This window comes from Bufo gargarizans, chromosome 10, assembly GCF_014858855.1.
Source record: "Bufo gargarizans isolate SCDJY-AF-19 chromosome 10, ASM1485885v1, whole genome shotgun sequence".
Classification (NCBI taxonomy): domain Eukaryota; kingdom Metazoa; phylum Chordata; class Amphibia; order Anura; family Bufonidae; genus Bufo; species Bufo gargarizans.
The window spans coordinates 31,231,264-31,247,236 of record NC_058089.1 but is presented as its reverse complement, the minus strand read 5'-3'; the positions used below and the strand labels follow the sequence as shown (position 1 = coordinate 31,247,236).

The following is a 15,973-nucleotide window of genomic DNA, read 5'->3' as shown; positions in this document are numbered from 1 at the left end:
AAGACTATGGAACTCTCTGCCAGAAGAGGTGGTGATGGCAAACTGACTACAAGATTTCAAGATGGTCCTGGTTGAATTTCTGGAGAGTTATAATATTACAGGTTATAGTTACTAGAATTCTGGAGAAGGGTTATTGATCCAGGGAGTTATTCTGATTTCCTGATTTGGAGTCGGGAAGGAATTTTTTCTCTAAGATGAAGAAAATTGGCTTCTACCTCATGGGGTTTTTTGCTTCCCTCATGACCAACTTTGGAGGTTAATAGGCTGAACTGGATGTACATGTGTCTTTTCTTTCAGCCTTAGAAACCATGTTCCTATGTAATTCCAAAGGTTAAAATGTAAATTAAAAAAAACTTACCGTTCGCTGCAAAATCATCTTTGTGAATGCCATTAAAGTTTCCGCAAAGTCCACAAGTTCTATTCATGTATTTCCTGTCTAATTCCACCTGTTTGTCAAGAAATAAGAAATTTTAAGTAAAAATCTAAAGAGCCTGCTTTGGTTCCTAGTCCTATAAATTACAGAATCCTATAGCAACTAGTATATAGAAGATGCACAGTGGACATTACCATTCACAGTAGTGATTTATGTGTACATGAATTATAGGCTGCTATCAGTATATATGTAATACTATGTACGTTTTATGTTTTTTTAGGGGTTTGTTTTTAGAGTATTAAATATCAATTATTCATCCATCTACTGTTTCCCTGTTGTGTGTGCCCCCTCACTCTTTCCATACATTCCTAATTCTTTGTGGTCCTGAGGGTAGGACCAGAGGATTAGCACCTATCCATACGAGATAGGGGTGAGCCGCTGTATCCTATTTACAATTTTTAGTATATAGAAGACTTTCAAGTAGGATACAGTCTAATGACAAATTTACAGTGGAAAATATCTATTGAAAGAATAACTTTTATGTAGCACAACCATGCGAGATTTTGTGCAGGATCTTCAATCAAGATGGCCGCAGTGGCCTCTACATGATCAAATGGATAAGATGAGTATTTTTTTCCTCTACTGGATGAACCCCTGAAAGCCTTCAATGTTCATCTCAGATGCCGCAATCAGCGATGAACGCAGCATCTGAGGGGTTAAACGGCGGAGGGGCATCGCAATCACCATTCTTTGTCATTGCACCCGCTAATTATGAAGAAATGTGCTTGATGATGAAGTGATTTGTCACGAAGAGAATTTCTTTGTGAAATTTGGTGAAGCAGCCAAATCAAATTTTTGATTACAGGCATAATGAAAGACGCTTGAGCACAGAGTCGCCATATTAGGGAACGTCGTGCAGTACATTTACACCATGGTAGCGTCTGGTGTTCTTAGCACTATAATAGCAGTGTGAGTTTTTAATGAGGTGTCTATACTTTTAGGTTGAATTAATAAGTTCATATTATTATTGGGTATTTGTGCAATGAAAGATAACAGTATGTTGTTTATAAAATAATATTAAAATATGGAGCTAGAACCCAATGATTAACAGGTAAGTAGCTTTCAATTTTGTAAATTCATTTGCCCTCAACTGGTGTAAAGAAAAAATGGTTTAGTTGCCCACAGCAACTAATCAGGTTCCACCTTTAATTTTTTACGGCTCCTATGGAAATTAAAAGGTGGAATCTGATTTCTTGCTATGGGCAACTAAGCCAGTTTTGATATGTGGTGAATCGCTGCTAGGCTCCTTAAGGCACTAGGGCCCGGGGTGACTTCTGCCTCTGTATCCTCTAATACAAAATTTTCTAGTTGCCATATATACCATACATCTAACTTACCATAAGATTGCTGTTACCGCTCCAGGTCACTGTTAGCTCAAATCCTTTTTGTTTAGTAAAAAGTTTTGTTATGGCTCCAGTTTTGAAAAGTTCAATTCCACTTGTGGAGTACGGTAAACTTATTTTCCTTGGAAGAATAAAACAGTGCAAAGTCAGTAAAAAAAAGTGGCTTAATTGTGGAACTGTACATAAGTCCTCACGCACACAGCCTTTTCCATACGGATACCTTCCATGTGCAAACCCCATTTTTCTCAATTCCATCAATAGAAATGACTATTCTTGTTCGCAGAATGGACAAGAAGAGGGCATGTTCTATAATTTGTGGAATGGACATGTGGATGTGGTGTCCGTATTTTTTTTTTTCTTTGTGCACCCATAAAAATAAATGGTTCTGTGTCCGATCCGCATTTTTTGAAAAATACAATTGTGTGCATGAGACCTAAATGTGAAGGGAATCTGTCACCAGTTTTGTGCTGCTAGGTTCTAACAGCTCCAGCACATGCCAATGAGTCCTGATATTCATGAGCTCACGGCTCTCCCCGCCCACTTGCCTCTGATTGACGTTTTTTTCTATGTGAATCAGCAGCAGATGGGTGGAGAGAGCCGTGAGCTCATGAATATCAGGACAGGCTGTTTAGCACAAGATTTTAGCAAAAATGACTGGGTCAGTTATACAAAGTGCTAAGGGGAATCTGTCACTAGTTAATTTTTGCCCTTAGGGCTCATGCACACGACCATATATATTTTGCGGTCAGCAAAAAAAGGATGACATCCGCGTGCATTCAGTATTTTGCAGAACGGAACAGCTGGCCCCTAATAGAACAATCCTATCCTTGTCCGTAATGTGGACAATAATAGGACATGTTTTTTTGCGGAACAGACATACGGAAACGGAATGCACACGTAGTAACTTTTGTTGTTTTTGCGGACCTATGAAAGTTTCCCAGAACGGACCATGGAAAGAAAATACATTCGTAAGTGTAGAAACTGTAAAACTGGTGACAGATTCCCTTTAAGTCCTATAAGATTGTAACAATAAAGGACTAGGTATTTAGGCTTGTAGACTTACTTTCCCATTATTGTTATGGTGTTTCCACTGACGACCACATTGATGGTTCCAACCTGTATCATAATTCTTGTAATGGACGACCCACTGGATCGCTGAACTTGGACGTTGAATTCAGGGGTGTTACTGTTACAGACAGTAGTAAAAATATAGTTGCAGGATCCTCTGAACTCATAGAGATCATTGTCAAAGGTAGAAAAATGATTGTTCCCCCATGTGGAACAAATTCCTTTATCGGAACCTGAAGACATAAGTGATAAATTAGATTAGATTATGTGGCAGCTATCTCTACATAGTGGTCAAACGCGCGTTTTACGCACGTTTTTGTCGCGCGTTTTTATGCGCGTTTTTTGTAATAGTAAACGCGCGTTTGACGCGCGTTTGTGTCATTGACTGCAGTGTCCTATGGCCACAAACGCGCGTCAAAACGCCCCAAAGAAGCTCAAGTACTTGTTTGAGCGTCGGGCGTTTTACAGCGCGTTCGTACGCGCTGTAAAACGCCCAGGTGTGAACCCTTCCCATAGGGAAGCATTGGTTTTCATGTCTTAAGCGTTTTACAGCGCGTTTGAACGCGCTGTAAAACGCTCAGGTGTGAACCCAGGGTAAGGCCATAACATTTACATCAATGGGTTAATGACCTAATGCTTTTAACCAGTTCAGAACCAGGGTAATTCTGGTCTTCGGGACCAGACACAGTTTAGTTGTTTTACATGTGTTAGTTTAAGGGCTATAACCTTTTTTTATTCATTGAATAAAATTTTTGGCAGTAATTTATTTTTATATAATTTTTAGACATATATTGTATTTAGAATTTTTAGGCTTATAAATTGAGAAAATTGTCTCCTGGGTTGCCAACAGCCTCAGACAGCAGGAGACCAAACATTTAGCCTTAAAGGAAAAGTGTCACCAAAAATGTTGTCTTCCAGTTAAAAGCAGATATCGACACATATCCTTTTTTTTCTAATCTGATTTTATGATTGCTGATTTTTTATTCTATTTCCTTACCATGATTATGGGGGCGGCCATTTGGCCTTTACAAAGCATTAAGAAAATTGCTTTAGAGCAGCCCCATGGGCCAGACACAATGGTCAGGAGGGGACCTCATTGACTTCTATGGGAGAGTTTTTTAGGCATGCTCTGTGACCTGTGCAGATGTCAACACACAAGGAAAGAACAGATAACGCTCTGACAGTCACCTATCTTGAATGGATGCTGTCTTATCTATCATTCTGATATCACCTTTGTGTATAGATAAGAAGATAACTGCAGTAAGGTGATCTGTACAGACATAGAGGTGGCATGTATTATTAGGTGTATTGGCCAGTGCAAAAACTGTAGGAAATGGTTTTTGTTTAAATGTAGGTATTGACATGTAAAATGTAAAGTAACGACCCAAATTTTTTTCAAATATGTTAAACATCAGAATGTGATTTAAACAGACATAGGTCATTTTCTGATGACACATTTCCTTTAAACTAGTGCTGTATACGCTATATGTATTTAGTAGTGGCTTCCTCAGGGAATGTGGAAGCATATTTGGTACACTTTATCAGAAGCTATATTTTTATAGCATACAAAATTTACATTTTGTTTTGTTGCACAAGAGCTATTTTACAATTCAATTTTACATTGTTCTTGCTACTTTTGCAAAAATGACAGCGGTTGTGGCTTCCCATGTCCTGGCAGATTTACTATAATTTACCCCAGAAATTGGTGGTGCAACTCCACTTTTAGAAACTGATGTGCATGGTGCAAATGGCTATATATCTTGCTTCAAATGGGAATAAATACGTCCCACAGTAGATAAGACATAATTTTGCTGAAAATGTGTCAGAAAAAGGCACAACTTTCTAGACAAATTTGAGCCTCCTCACCTTTAAGAAGACAATTTTTCACTGTTGTTGAGGGCGGCTGTCTAAAAAACTTTTCACAGTATTTTATTTAATATGTACTTTCACTCCGATTTCTGTCTATAGGGGTCAATATTAAAATAATTTTATCTGATAAAGGGCATCTGTCAGCAGATTTGTCCCTATGACACCGGCTGACCGGTTACATGTGCACTTGGCAGCTGAAGACATCAGTGTTGGTCTCATGTTCATATAAGAAATATGATGTTTATTATATGCAAATTAGCCTCTAGGAGCAACGGGGGCGTTGTCAATACACCTAGAGGCTCTGCTCTCTCTGCAACTGCCGCATCCTCTCCACTTTGATTGACCTGGCAGTGAAAACTTCATTATGCCTGGCCCTGTCAATTAAAGTGTAGAGGGCACGAAAGTTGCAGAAAGAACAGACCCTCTAGGTGTAATGACAACGCCCCCATTGCTCCTAGAGGCTCATTTGCATGTATAAAAACTTCATGTTTCTCACCAATGCGGGCACATATGAAGATGGGACCAACACAGATGCCTTCAGCTGCCAAGTGCACATGTAACAGGTCAGCCAGTGTCATAGGTGCAAATCTGCTGACAGATGCCCTTTAACACATTTAACTTGATCTGTCAGGCTGTCAGAATTGAAAAAGTGACAGTGAAAGTAAGCAGAGCAGTGTTCCTTCTCTTATCTTCCTAGCAGGTCATACAAAGCAAACGAATGTATTGAGCAAGAGAAAAAGATAGCCCCTCCCGTGTTAAAAAGAGTTTACATTCTGTGACCCATGAAGAGGCATGACAGCAGTAAAATTCAGTCAAACTTATTTTAACAGTGACTCTTACAACCCAACTCTTGTCTCTGCAGTATTTTTTTTTTTAAAACAACGAATTTACCATAATTATATTCATGCCCAAATAACTTTTGCTAAAGTCGCAACATGTTTACTTGTAGATGTAAAGTTTACAACAAGTGTGTGATATTTTTTATGTTGCAAGGATGGAACAGACCTGACTGTAAAATGGTTTATTCTGGATTATTTTAGTCACTTTCTCAGAATGGTAAAACTGGAGAACTATTAGATCGTAACCCCTAGTAAACCGAATAAGTTTTTATCTTTAAGGAAGTGTCCAACTTACAGCTTGAGAAGTTTGCAGGGCCTATTCCAAGACCACCAATAATGTAATTATCTGGGGGGAAAAATCCAAAAAGTTAGACACTTATTTCCATTACCCACTGATAAAAACTGTAAAACGCTCTACAAGGAGAAACCAATGATTCCCTACGGGAATGGTTCTCACCTGGGCGTTTTACAGCGTGTACGATCGCGCTGTAAAACGCCCGACGCCCCAAGAAGTACATGAGCTTCATTGGGGCGTCTTGTCGCGCATTCCCGTACATAGACTTTCGGGAACGCGCGACAATGGGTGTTCGCTTGTCTCTGTATGCGCGACTGCAAACTCCGGTACAATCGCGCATACAGAGCGCTCCTTTCAGAACGCTCAGGTGTGAACCCAGCGTAAGTGTCTACTCGTATTCTTGTTGGCCAACCCTACCAAGGTGCGTACTGTGGGTCCACATGCGCTTATTGCCACAAGCATATCTATCCAAACTGTACTATAGAAGTGCTGGTTTTAAATATAGATGATGCACTACCAACATTATCTTCATAAGGGCCTATCTTACAAAGATGGTTGCCAATACCCATCACTGGATACTGAATACCCATACTGGATACGTCATTGGATCTATCTATCTTTCTATCTTTCTCTTTCTATCTTTCTCCATACTATCACAATACAGTGTCATGAACTGGTTAATATGATACAGTTCCACTTACCATCAGTAGAATCATATTCTGCTTCTATTAGATCTGTGGTATCTATAAATGTAAAAGTGAAGGCAAAAGTTATTCTCCAGATTCTGAACTACTGAACCGTTTAGTTAGAATGGATTATTAGACCTTTAAAAAAAAAAAACAACTACAGTATATGGTATTTGTAGAATTACAGGTGTTATAACATTACTATGTGAGCAAAGATAACCACTACTGAATACTTGGGTAACTTTTCATGGTGCAGGATCTTTCTCTATCTACTGGTCGGTTTCCAGGAATTGATTGTTAGTGTCAAAAATCCAGAGATAAAGGTATACAAATGGCTCTTAGCATGCTCTGCCTCTGATGCTACCAGATGTAAGGTACGTTATAAGTCAATTTTTGACCTTTTAAGAGGTCTTGAGATATGACAGTATCTCATCTGCAGAGGGCGATTTTGGGGTGATTGCCCCTCATCAGTTCACAGCAGAGAGTACTTTCTTAGGCTACTTTCACACTAGCGTTCGATCGGATCCGTTCTGAACGGATCCGATCATAATAATGCAGACGGAGGCTCCGTTCAGTACGGATCCGTCTGCATTATTTTAGCATATAAACAGCTAAGTGTGAAAATAGCCTCGTACGGATCCGTCCAGACTTTCAATGTAAAGTCAATGGGGGACGGATCCGCCTGAAAATTGAGCCATATTGTGGCATCTTCAAACGGATCCGTCCCCATTGACTTACATTGTAAGTCTGGACGGATCCGCACGCCTCCGCACGGCCAGGCGGACACCCGAACGCTGCAAGCAGCGTTCAGCTGTCCGCCTGTCCGTGCGGAGGCGAGCGGAGTGGAGGCTGAACGCCGCCAGACTGATGCAGTCTGAGCGGATCCGCATCCATTCAGACTGCATCAGGGCTGGACGGCTGCGTTCGGGTCCGCTCGTGAGCCCCTTCAAACGGAGCTCACGAGCGGACAGCCGAACGCTAGTGTGAAAGTAGCCTTAACTGGGTGAGAGGCCTAGGTCAGGATTTGGGGGGGTACTTTATCTCCTTAGGGAGAGCGCCTTAATCAGTGAGTTTCATCAGTTGAACATTGACTTATGAGATAACTGCCTTACATCTGGTGGCATTGGAGGCAGAGCTTGTTAAGAGATCATTTTCATATCTTCTTCCCAGAATTCCAGAGGAGCATTATCTGGCCTATAAGACTTCTTGTACCAATTAAGGGGCTTTCCACAAGGCGATACATGTCAGGAATCCATATACATTAGTCACAAATAGATAAAAAAAACAGACAATTTCAACCTCGACAATTGGCCATCGGGTATATGTTATTAACAAGTTTGTTTTTGCCAGCCGATGACAGAACAGTATCTGAAGATGTAGGCCATGTTTGAAATTTAAACTGACAAAAAAAATAATAATGAAACATCCTCAAAAGGATTGCTTGTCCTTCGCCAGGTGTTATTGAACTTGTATGGCCAGTGTGAATAACCATAATGGCCATATTGGACTAAAATGCGTCAGCAAAAAAAAATCTTTCCCCGAATGATTTTTTATTCAAAGGTTGTTTAACCATCCCGCTCCTTTTATTCAAGTGTGTATGGCCATCTGTAAGGCCAGGTTCACTTCACAGTTTGGTTTTCCATTCTTCTGACAAACAGAAAAAAAATGGATCCTCTATTTTGAGCATCCGTTGTGCTTATTTTGCATTCGTATTAGCCATGTCTATTTAAGATCCATTATTTTTGACTGTGTATGCTCAAGGCTCTAGAGCTTTGACCCGTTCAAGTGATCAAGGGATGAGCTGTGATACCAGGCACAGCCACAACCAAAAGTATGGCACTATGCTGGGTAAACATGGCCATTTTATTTCCCCTGATGATTGCTCCCCAGACAAAACAAGCCACCATGAGTAATGTAAGGTATTATTTGGGAATATATTTATAATAAAGTAATATTTAAGTATTTTCATTTTCTTAATTCCCGGAGAACCCTTTTAAGCCAAGGCACTCACCATTGGAAAGTGGAATCAAATACTGCTGAAATACTGTAGATAGAAAAGCAGGTTGAAGGTTATATTGTAATGTTATATATAAAGAGATAAACTACCAAAACCTCAACGTGTACTGTCTATAGCATTTTCTAAATGTATTGGGCAAATAAAAACAGTTAATTACCATTACCTTCCATAAAATACACACATTAGGCTACTTTCACACTTGCGTTCGGAGCGGATCCGTCTGGTGTCTGCACAGACGGATCCGCTCCTATAATGCAGACGATGGGATCCGTTCAGAACGGATCCGTCTGCATTAAATTTCAGAAAAAATTCTAAGTGTGAAAGTTGCTCAGACGGATCTGTCCAGACTTTACATTGAAAGTCAATGGGGGACGGATCCGTTTGAAATTGATCCGTTTGGCTCCGCACGGCCAGGCGGACACCCGAAACGGAACTCACAAGCAGAGCCCCGAACGCTAGTGTGAAAGTAGCCTTAAATAGGTTTTCTGAGATTTTGATACTGATGACCTATCCTCAACATGGGTCATCAGTATTAGTGGGGGTCCGACACCCCGGACCACCGCCGATTAGCTGTTTGAGAAGGTATTGGCACTCCTGTGAGTGCTGCAGCCTTCTCTGTGCTTACCAAGTACAGTGCTCTACATTATAGCGGCTGTGCTTGGTAAAGCGCTCAGCTCCATTGAAGCGAATGGGGCTGAGAGAGATACCAAGCACGACCACTATACAATGTACGACGCTGTGCTTGCTAAGCAGGGAGAAGGAGCAGGAGCACCGGTGCCTTCTGAAACAGCTGATTTGGCGGGGGTCTCGGGTGATGGACCCCCACCGATCAGATACTGATTACCTATCCTGAGGATAGACCATCAGTAATAAAATCTCGCAAAACTCCTTTAATGACTAAAATTTGAAGCCCATAAATGTAACTTGTATCAGTTATCTTAGACCATGCAGGAGTTATTTGAACAATTCTGTGCCTAGTTGATATTCACAGCATGACATCCTGTACGCCTAGTGTCAATTTATTAATTACCGTAAAACCCTTATAAGCCCATATAAGTCTGTATTTGTATTCCTTTACACAATTTACAAGAATAAGGGAGAAAAGTTGTGTTTTTTTTTAAAATGGGACTAGGTTTTAATCTTCAGCTAAAAAAACAAAAAACTAACAACACGTATTTGAATAATGTTTTGAACTTGAAACGACATCTTTATCAGGTAAGTGATATTTATCAAAAACTATAAAACCCTTTCAATGTCTATTTTCCCTGTTTTACATGTGCCTATAAAATAATTAATATACTGTGGTGCAACTACAGGAAAAGTAAATGTAGCCAGAGCTACATCAGGGGCCATGTAGGAGCTAGCCACTTTAGACAGCAGGATTATATGAAGGAGGTGTAATGGCTTCTAGAATGAATATATTTTTTAATAAAGTAGAATGATATAGAGAAACCATAAGTCAAATCTGCAAAACAAACTGACTATAAATATCATACTCACCCAATCTATTGTTTGGACTTGAATCTAGGAACAGATATAAAAGATTGTTAAATACCAATTAAACTGCCTACCTTATTAAGTGCGATGTAAGATGCAAGTAGGCAAAGCTTTATATAGCCTATATATTTTTCTACACTTATTTTTTCTGGAGTGCTGCCAGTTTTCTTTTTACTTTATATACGGGGCTGGCTTATCCCCATCTGGGGTTTTTGCACCCATCTACTCATTGTCTGGACTGTGCCACCATTCTTTTTCTTTATATATATATATATATATATATATATATAGTAGGAAGGTACAAGGGGTCGTCATTGATGGTAGGTATGTGTCACCGAGGTTCCTGGCCTCGGTGAAGTAAGAGCTGGTATTTTCAAGTGTCAGCGGCAGCTAATGCTGATTGACACTTTGCTTTTTAGTATGGCTGTAAATAGCTGATCCGGGACGGCTCTTACTGGGAGTAGTCAAAGTGCTGGGTGGGTGACTACTCCCCACGTTCCAGACCGGGTCTTGGCGGGCTTATGAAAAACAGACAGCACTGTCAGGTGGTGTGCAGGCCGCCTTAAAGCCTGCAAGTGGACTTTCTGAGGCTGCGCATTCAGCCGGGTGTGAACTGACAACCAGGACACCAGGTGAACTTTTGTTGTTATGCTGTTATGTTGAAGAGTGATTTACAACCTGGTCCTTTGCCTCTATACTGCGTCCACTAACCTGCCTACCAGAGCGAATCCCCGCGCTATATATATATATATATACACACACCATATATATACACATATCATATTTTTTCCGGTTATTTTAAAGAATTATCATTCTGATTAATTTTAGCAGATGCAATTACCACTAAGGCCAAGTTCACACTTTAGTTATTTGGTCATTTATTTCCATCAGTTTTTATGAGCCAAAACCAGTGAAGCCTACTCATAGATAAGGTATAAAGGAAAGATCTGCACCTGTTCTGTGTTTTTGACCGTCACCTAGTTTTAGCTCACCATCTCTGATGGAAATAACTGACCAAATAACTGAAGTGTGAACTCGGCCTAAGCAGTATTCACCTCTGCTGTTTTTTTTATGCTTTTTTTTTTCTAAAAAACTCTATTAAAAATCACAACAATAAAAAAAATCACAACAAAGGAGGAAACAGCTGCAAAACTCACATAAAATAGCATAAAAACCTTGCTTTAGGATCCTGTTTTCCTTAACTTTCCCAAACCCTGTACAATTTGCACATGGTAAACCCATATAAAAATAAGTGGATAGCTTATAAAAAAAACTACCCATTTTGTTATTATAGATGCAACAAGTTTGTGAGGTGACTTCTCCTCAGGGACATGTCTTCTCAAAGTTGGCGCAGAGACCACGACATCTACAGGGTGACACAGTTGGCACCCACATGTGATGCCACGAGCATAGCTCCTGAGCCTTATCATTCACTGCGCTGTAATAATACGGCAGCTCATTGGAACTACCTTCCCTACAGGATATATAATTACAGTGCAAGGCTTAAAGGGGTTAAGACATTGTCATAATTCTCTCCAATGTAATCCTTTGGATTAGGCCTAAATGAAAAATATTTCCAATATGAAACATAATTTTGTTCACGGTTTTAAGAGCATAGCTTACGTTCATGCAAAGAGTGTTTTTATGAAATGTAATTGCTTTACCTGGTTTTAAGTAAGTGCCGGAAGAATCTGCAACTATTTCATGGTATGCAGCTGTGGGAAGAAAGAGTGAAAAATAGTTGAAGGGGGGCCTATGGGGGGCTTTTTTATCATTACATTCTACTCATCTTTGGCTGGATTTTTATTTAGTCTTAAAACATTTTCAACAGTTTTTCCTCTACAGCTTTCACTGTCATTGTATTGGAATTATTCTTGGCTCAAAATGAATAGAATACAATAATAAAAAATAATTACCTCCAAAAGACCCCATAGCCTTTAAAATGGTTGTCCAGGCTTTTACTAGAGACACAGCAGCACACAAAGTACCTATGACTTCTTAATAAAGTACACCACAATGAAACCGTAAATGGGTTGTCCGGGCTATTACTATTGATGACTTATCCTCAGGATAGGTCATCAATATCAGAGACCCCCGCCGATCAGCTGTAAGAGACGACGATATGTCTCTCTTCCTGTCTGCTGCTGTCTATGGCAAAGACCAACAGGAAAAGAGGAAGAAGACTGCACGTGTGCACCGCACATATTGTCTTCTCATATAGCTGATCTGCGGGGGTGTGTCGGGTGTCGGACCCCCACTGATCTGATATTGATGACCTATCCTGACGATAGGTCATCAATAGTAAAAGCCCAGACAACCCCTTTATGGTTTCATCGTGGTGTACTGTATTAAGGAGTCATAGTAGGTACATTGTGTGCTGCTGTATAGTGTCTCTGTATCTCAATGTATTCTCCCCTACAAACACTGGAGGCATTGGGAATCTGCAGCATACAGTATGCAGGTTCAGCATGGGCCCTATTGACAGTATATTCCAGATCAGTATAATAACACAGATCCATAACATGGTCATGTGCACGAGGCCTTAAATATTTGTCCAGAGAGTTCAGCAAAAATTGTTCAGGGACAGCTGTTCCCTTGTTCATTCCTGGCAGGCCGGATCTGCCTCTAGCTGTCCTTCCCTGGGTAGTCCCAGCCTCTGGCTATGTTTTTTTTCCTTCTCACAGGCTGTGACCTGCTTGCCTGCTAAGCCTCTTCTCCTGCACCCTCCCTCCAGCTCTTAAAGGGCCCACACTTATGTCCTAATCTTAACCAGCCAAAGGCTGGCAACCTTGGGGTCTGTCAGGCTCCTTCCCTATTGAGGAAGTGCCGGAGCAATAGTATTCTTAATAACAGGTCCTGCTAGGTGTGCTATACCTTATTTCCTGCCCATGTACCGATCTCTGCCTGTTATCCGTACTAATCCTACACTGCCTGTACTAATCTCAGACCTGTTACTGACTACGAGTCTGCCTGACCCCTCGGTGCCATGTGTCTCTGATCAATGTTGGTCAGCTGTTAACTACACGGAAACTAGTCCAAGAAGTTGGGTCTGGTGGCTCCCCTGCAGCAAAGTCCAGATCCCTGTATAGGGGTTAAAGGATAAATATCAGGGGACTTCCAGGATAAAGCCCTTAGGTTTAGCCTCAAGCCAAATCTGTTGGTTTTATGATCATGACAACAGGTGCCCTGTGTTCCCCTTAGTACAGCACTCAGCTTTCTTCAGTAGTCCCATAGATTTCAATGGAAGGGCAGTGTGCATGTGTGACCACCTCTATATTCAAATGGGGCAACACATGGTCCTCAACAATCAGAAACATATATTGTAGTCCTGTGGATATACAACACATTTAGTCTAATGTGTATTACTGGGCAGGCTGGTCATTGAAAGCACAAAAAAAGTGAAAGTCCCCATGCTCATCTTTGGCTTTTTGGTGACCTTGATGTATGAAGGTACTGCTGAACCAATGCACTCCTTTCTTCCATTGTCCCAAATCTGTGTGATCGTTGCAGCCTGGAAAATGTAGGTATAATACAATTCCAACTACTAATTATTAATCAAGGAGTTTCACTACAAAAGTATATAATTTCTTAATACGACTGTATATGATATATACATTCCATTCAGATGACACATTTCATCTTCATGTTTCTTGGATTAACATGTCCAAGAATAGCTTTGAAGAAACATACATGCAAGACGTGAACAGAGCAGCCATTCATTTGTGATATATATTGCTATATGGGCATAAGCTTCATGAAGAAGTTGCCATGTGCAGAAGTGTGTAGTTTGTTCCAGTGTATCAGTAGATCCTAGACGGTTTTATAGGAGGAAGTGTTGAAGTTGTGTGATGTATGTGTTGCAGTGTCCAGTTGAGTGTTTTGATCTGGGTGAAATGTATTTTCTATCCATAAATCTGTACATACCTGTTCTGCCCAGCAAGATACTGAAGCAAAGAAGAAAAAAGAAGTTCATGGTGATATCCCAGAGGTTACCCCTTGTTCTTTGGGTCTTTTGTATGTTCCCACAAAACACCCTTTTCTGTATGGCAGTCCTTCTGCTGCCCAAGGGTGTGTTAAAAAGCTGCCATGCCAACCTTAAACTTTATATATCATGGTGAAACCCCTCCTTCTAATCTAAAAGCCTGGAACTTTCTAGTCAACCAGGATCTGACTTATCAGCCTTTACCCTTAAAAATAGCAAATACATTAATAAGTACATGAAGCTATTATTTAAATGACTTCACAAACACCTAAGAAGTGATAGTGCTAATGTGTATGTTCTGCACCTCTTATTTACTCTCACTATAACCCCGAGGGATCTACAAATATCTTAAGAGCTTTTGAGAAAATCTTAAGATCAAGGTAGAGTCTTCCTATTATAGGAACTTGCACTTTATATACTATATATTAATGTTGGGAACTTCAACTTACCGTCAGTGAATGCGTCAAACCATACAATTTAGCATTTATTAATTTGGATTATAAAGATATGCTTGTCAAATTAGGCAAAGTTCACATCTCCGGTAAGCTGATCTGGCAGGCTGTTCCAGCAGAGAACAACCTCCTGGAGTTCACCAGATCAGGCATAGCCAGACACTGCCATTCACTGTTGTATGCAAAGGTTTTTGTCCGGCCGACAAAAAGCATCCAGATCCCCGCCAGATCCCATTTTAGTCTATGGGGTCCAGCACTGAACAGCTGTATCGGTAATCAGCTTACCGGAGATGTGAACTTAACCTTAGAAATAATGATGTGTAAGTATGAACAATAATAAGTCAATCACAAAACTATTATGCCTATGGAAGTGAATACCCCTAGACCTCATAAAATGTGACACACCCAAAATGTTCTTGGGGACAATTGGATAACCTCATAAACTAAACTATGTACTGCATGTCACACTCTAAAGACCACGCTTTAATCTATTTTTACCTCCTAAACTCTATGGGCCAGATTTATCATTAGCTAAAGTCAAATTTATGGAGTGAAAAAGTAGCAAATTTTTGTGCAATTGGTAAAACTGCGCAAAAATTTGCGACCTTTTCTGGCTCTGCTCTATGCTCGCCAGTTTTGTGAAAGTGGGCGTGTTTTCTTACGTAAATCAATCTCTAGACAGATTTACTATTGCGACAATTTTAAAAAAGTCACAAAAAATTGTGCAGTTTCACTCCATTTAGGACCATGCTTATGATGGGAAATTTATATATATGTCCTGCGCTTATAACATTGGCATCAAACAGAAAACTCTTTTTACCTTTTTTTAATCTTTTAACCTTTAAAAATGTTGAATGTCAAATGTAAAAATTTTCATCAAAATAAATTAATTTGTTTATATTATTTGACTAGAATTAATAATGTTTTATTAATATATATTTGGTTAAATATATTGTAAAGTATAACATGTATATATATTTTTTTTAAAGCAAGTTTTTTTAGTTTCATAAAAATAAAATATATTCTAAAATATTATTTTTAGTTTCACACATTGTTTTTTAAAAATAATTAAAAAAAATTGTTTTCTATAAATGTGGACAGTCGGATGGGTATCGCAGACCACATTTAAAGTGAATGGGTTCTATATCTGCATGCGGCGGTCCCATGAACAGATGACACAATGGATGTTAAAAAGGGACACACATAAAAAAAGACTAAAAAAAATGCACTTCACATTCAAATATTACACTATACACACTTATTACACTTTTTTAACTCTTTCCTTTTTTTTACCTTTTTAACTAATATTTTTTCTTCTTCTGTAAAATTCTTCTTTTTCCTTCTTTTTTCATCATCAAAAAGATCTATCATCAAAGATGGGTCCATGTTTGCCATGTTCTCTCAGGTACAACTGATAATGAAGTAAATCTTGTGACTTTTCTGTCAGAAATCTAAAAACGTGCAACTTTTATGTATAGACGTGCACATTTTT

At 39.6% G+C, this 15,973-nt stretch overlaps 1 protein-coding gene across 1 annotated transcript in view; it reads right to left on the bottom strand.

Moving 5' to 3' along the window:
- LOC122920034 (mucin-6-like) overlaps positions 1–15,973 on the bottom strand; it is a 119,535-nt gene that overhangs the window by 76,651 nt on the left and 26,911 nt on the right. The window contains exons 2-8 of the mRNA XM_044269243.1: positions 10,051–10,074; positions 9,825–9,957; positions 6,549–6,590; positions 5,848–5,898; positions 2,840–3,077; positions 1,771–1,897; positions 359–446 (exon numbers count right to left, since the gene is read on the bottom strand). Of these exons, the coding sequence (XP_044125178.1) occupies positions 359–446; positions 1,771–1,897; positions 2,840–3,077; positions 5,848–5,898; positions 6,549–6,590; positions 9,825–9,957; positions 10,051–10,074 (703 nt within the window). The remainder of the gene's footprint in view (positions 1–358; positions 447–1,770; positions 1,898–2,839; positions 3,078–5,847; positions 5,899–6,548; positions 6,591–9,824; positions 9,958–10,050; positions 10,075–15,973) is intronic.